Here is a 3667-nt window from a genome sequence, read left to right on the forward strand (position 1 = left end):
GAAATACATATTGTGATCGATGGACAACGAAACCGTATGAAGCGAATGATGTCAGCGAAACAAATGCTAGCGTACTCCACTCGCCTATTGCCACGGACGAATTCGGCTGGGCCCTCTAGTCCTCCAGGACAAAAGCTCAAGTCGCAGAAAATGCATATTGTTCGTTGTATACCAACAAGCTGAATGCGAGATCGAGCGAGAATGACGAGTGTTGTGCAAGGATATGGTATCTTCGTTATCGCTGAGTCGTTCCTTAGTGTTGGTCGCGATGAACCGATCGTAATCTTCCGCACATCCTCGCTTATCGCTTCGACCACAACTATGATTCATCTTCTATGATGAATCGGTTCCGGATACTATTCCTCACGGACAGGAAGTCCATAAGTGAGGTATTCTTCTTATTTCACATCATAGGAGGCATCATCGACTGCCCTACTCGCACGGAGCAAATTAGAATTTGCCTCCCAGACCTTTTAGACCTGTCCCCACTTTTTACATGTCGCGACTATCTTCGAGGTATAGTGAGCTTGACCCGATCACTAGGTCTTGTAGGACAGTCAATAAATTATATAATGAGGAGCTTATTGATGCATATCCATGTCGACGCATATCCATGAATTTTGTATTATGTAATTATGAATGCCTCCATCATTGACGTATTTCATGATGGAGTTACGTCTGTTAAAAGGAAGATACACAATGCCTTGTCTTCTATGCGCGTTTCTTGTCGCTAATATTTCCGATACACTTACTATATCTTGTTATATTTGCTAGTCCTAGTCTTAATCCCTCTCTGATTACTTTCGTCTTTTTTGTTATACTTATTTAGAATTTTATATATATTTTTTTTCTTTTCTTTCTCTTCTTATTCTATCTCCGTTATTTTAACTATACAATTTTTACTGTATTCTTTCTGTTAGGTTATAATGGGCTTTGCCGGTGAAATAAAGTATTATTATTATTATCACGTGTAAGCGTACTACTACGCGGTAAGCGTATCGTTTACATCCCGACGAGAAGTCGAGCCATTTATCAAGTCCGACCGTGCATCGAGAATTTTCGTTCCTCCCTCCCCGACCTCCCTTTGTCCGCCACTTTTTTTCACGGTCTTTCATACATCGTGGATTTAACGAGGTTCCCTTTTCATTACGCGGAGCAAGAGGTCGGCCTGCTCAACTGCTCAACTAGCTAGGTCGACCGACGTTAATTGGGCGTCGGAAGCTCAAAGCTCGAGAGCCTGACTCCGTCGCGGAAAATCGACGCCGTTGCTCTTTTCAACCTCCTCGTCGCGGTGCCTGGATTCTTCGACCATCGAGGTCCTGTGTCGAACGTACGAGAGCCACGAAATCGTGGCGGAATATTTTTTCATCGAGTTTTTCGATCCTCCGTAACGTTACACTAACTCGAGTCGACGCAGAACCTTCGTAGTATTTTTTACGAAAGTGTACATACAGGGTGTCGCAGAAAATATATTAGAGCCGAACAGTAGAACTAAACGAAGCCATGCGCAAAACGATCAACAATTGCAAAAACTGAACTGTGCCCGGTCATAGACTCTCGGGACCACGAGTATAATTCCTGGCTTCGCGTCGCCATGATGGTTAGCTATATCTATTGATCCCGTCCCTGTGTCAATTCCCAATATCATCAATGACCAATGTGAACTTGTTCTAAACTTCTTCAAACGTAGCGCGCTTTTTATTGTGATTTCTGGTTTTGCCAGAAATGGCGGCTGGTTGTCTGATCACTCCCTAGAGCATCACTACATTCGTCGAGCTTCTACTGTTAACAAGGTTTTACGAATTACGATGAAACATATTTATAGTAGCGTTCGCTCATTTTTTTGAACGTTCGTCGACGTGAGGCTCAGTGGTCTAGGGGTATGATTCTCGCTTTGGGTGCGAGAGGTCCCGGGTTCAAATCCCGGCTGAGCCCATTTTATTTTGCTTTGTTTTTAAGTACGTACAAATAACGATGTTGACGTCACGGCGGGAGTCGAGCGAGAATGAACGTGTTGCCCAAGGATATGATATCTTCGTTATCGCTGAGTCGTTCGGTAGTGTTGGTTGCAATGAACCGATCGTAAACACATCGTTTGCGTATTGTTCCAGGCCCGATACCATGGCTGCTGAGGAGGGTGCGCTGAGCGGCGGACTCGGGGCGAAATTAAAATGTCCGACTCCTATATCACGCCTGAGGGTGGAGAAGATCGAGGGTGGCCTGATGGTAGCCGGAGTCGTGATAGCTGCGAACTGCCAGATCGCTCTTCCGGCATTCGGCTTTCTCTTTATGCTGGTCGGCGCTGTGCTCACTGGTACGTACATACCTTTCTGCTCCTACTCATCGTTTTCACCTATTTTTCGCCTGTCTGCGATGCTACGCGAAACTGTGGCATGCTCTGTTTGCCTCGTCTTCGACGTAGCAAACCATACTGGTTACCATAGAGTTAGTATAGATAGAGTAGGCAAGCCCGGTAGGTAGGCGTCCGGTGAATAAAAAGAGAAAGGAAATTGGATTTGGTGGTGCTATCTTTCTCTTACGACGAAACAGAGAAGAAATAATAATACCAAGTTCGTTTTTTCTCTCTTTCTATCGATGTGATGTTTCCACTTACACGCGCACCTATGTCTTGCCTACTCTNGAACAGTAGAACTAAACGAAGCCATGCGCAAAACGATCAACAATTGCAAAAACTGAACTGTGCCCGGTCATAGACTCTCGGGACCACGAGTATAATTCCTGGCTTCGCGTCGCCATGATGGTTAGCTATATCTATTGATCCCGTCCCTGTGTCAATTCCCAATATCATCAATGACCAATGTGAACTTGTTCTAAACTTCTTCAAACGTAGCGCGCTTTTTATTGTGATTTCTGGTTTTGCCAGAAATGGCGGCTGGTTGTCTGATCACTCCCTAGAGCATCACTACATTCGTCGAGCTTCTACTGTTAACAAGGTTTTACGAATTACGATGAAACATATTTATAGTAGCGTTCGCTCATTTTTTTGAACGTTCGTCGACGTGAGGCTCAGTGGTCTAGGGGTATGATTCTCGCTTTGGGTGCGAGAGGTCCCGGGTTCAAATCCCGGCTGAGCCCATTTTATTTTGCTTTGTTTTTAAGTACGTACAAATAACGATGTTGACGTCACGGCGGGAGTCGAGCGAGAATGAACGTGTTGCCCAAGGATATGATATCTTCGTTATCGCTGAGTCGTTCGGTAGTGTTGGTTGCAATGAACCGATCGTAAACACATCGTTTGCGTATTGTTCCAGGCCCGATACCATGGCTGCTGAGGAGGGTGCGCTGAGCGGCGGACTCGGGGCGAAATTAAAATGTCCGACTCCTATATCACGCCTGAGGGTGGAGAAGATCGAGGGTGGCCTGATGGTAGCCGGAGTCGTGATAGCTGCGAACTGCCAGATCGCTCTTCCGGCATTCGGCTTTCTCTTTATGCTGGTCGGCGCTGTGCTCACTGGTACGTACATACCTTTCTGCTCCTACTCATCGTTTTCACCTATTTTTCGCCTGTCTGCGATGCTACGCGAAACTGTGGCATGCTCTGTTTGCCTCGTCTTCGACGTAGCAAACCATACTGGTTACCATAGAGTTAGTATAGATAGAGTAGGCAAGCCCGGTAGGTAGGCGTCCGGTGAATAAAAAGAGAAAG

At 45.7% G+C, this 3667-nt stretch overlaps 1 protein-coding gene and 2 non-coding genes across 4 annotated transcripts in view; all 3 read left to right on the plus strand.

Moving 5' to 3' along the window:
• Positions 1 to 2628, plus strand: part of LOC108628530 (uncharacterized) — a 17582-nt gene extending 14954 nt beyond the window's left edge. Inside the window, exon 2 of one of the 2 annotated variants that reach the window (XM_026816562.1) lies at positions 2112 to 2628. In XM_026816562.1, coding sequence (XP_026672363.1) covers positions 2112 to 2481 — 370 coding nt within the window. In that variant the 3' untranslated portion in view covers positions 2482 to 2628. The remainder of the gene's footprint in view (positions 1 to 2111) is intronic. The other variant, XM_026816563.1, reaches the window with a different exon arrangement.
• TRNAP-UGG (transfer RNA proline (anticodon UGG)) lies at positions 1864 to 1935 on the plus strand. The gene has a single exon. It is a non-coding gene; the product is annotated as a tRNA-Pro (tRNA).
• A 396-nt stretch (positions 2629 to 3024) lies between the features above and the next one.
• On the plus strand, positions 3025 to 3096 carry TRNAP-UGG (transfer RNA proline (anticodon UGG)). The gene has a single exon. It is a non-coding gene; the product is annotated as a tRNA-Pro (tRNA).
• The last annotated feature ends 571 nt before the right edge of the window (positions 3097 to 3667 follow it).

Source organism: Ceratina calcarata, unplaced genomic scaffold (genome assembly GCF_001652005.2).
Source record: "Ceratina calcarata isolate Rehan_Ccalc_2016 unplaced genomic scaffold, ASM165200v1 scaffold527, whole genome shotgun sequence".
Lineage (NCBI taxonomy): Eukaryota > Metazoa > Arthropoda > Insecta > Hymenoptera > Apidae > Ceratina > Ceratina calcarata.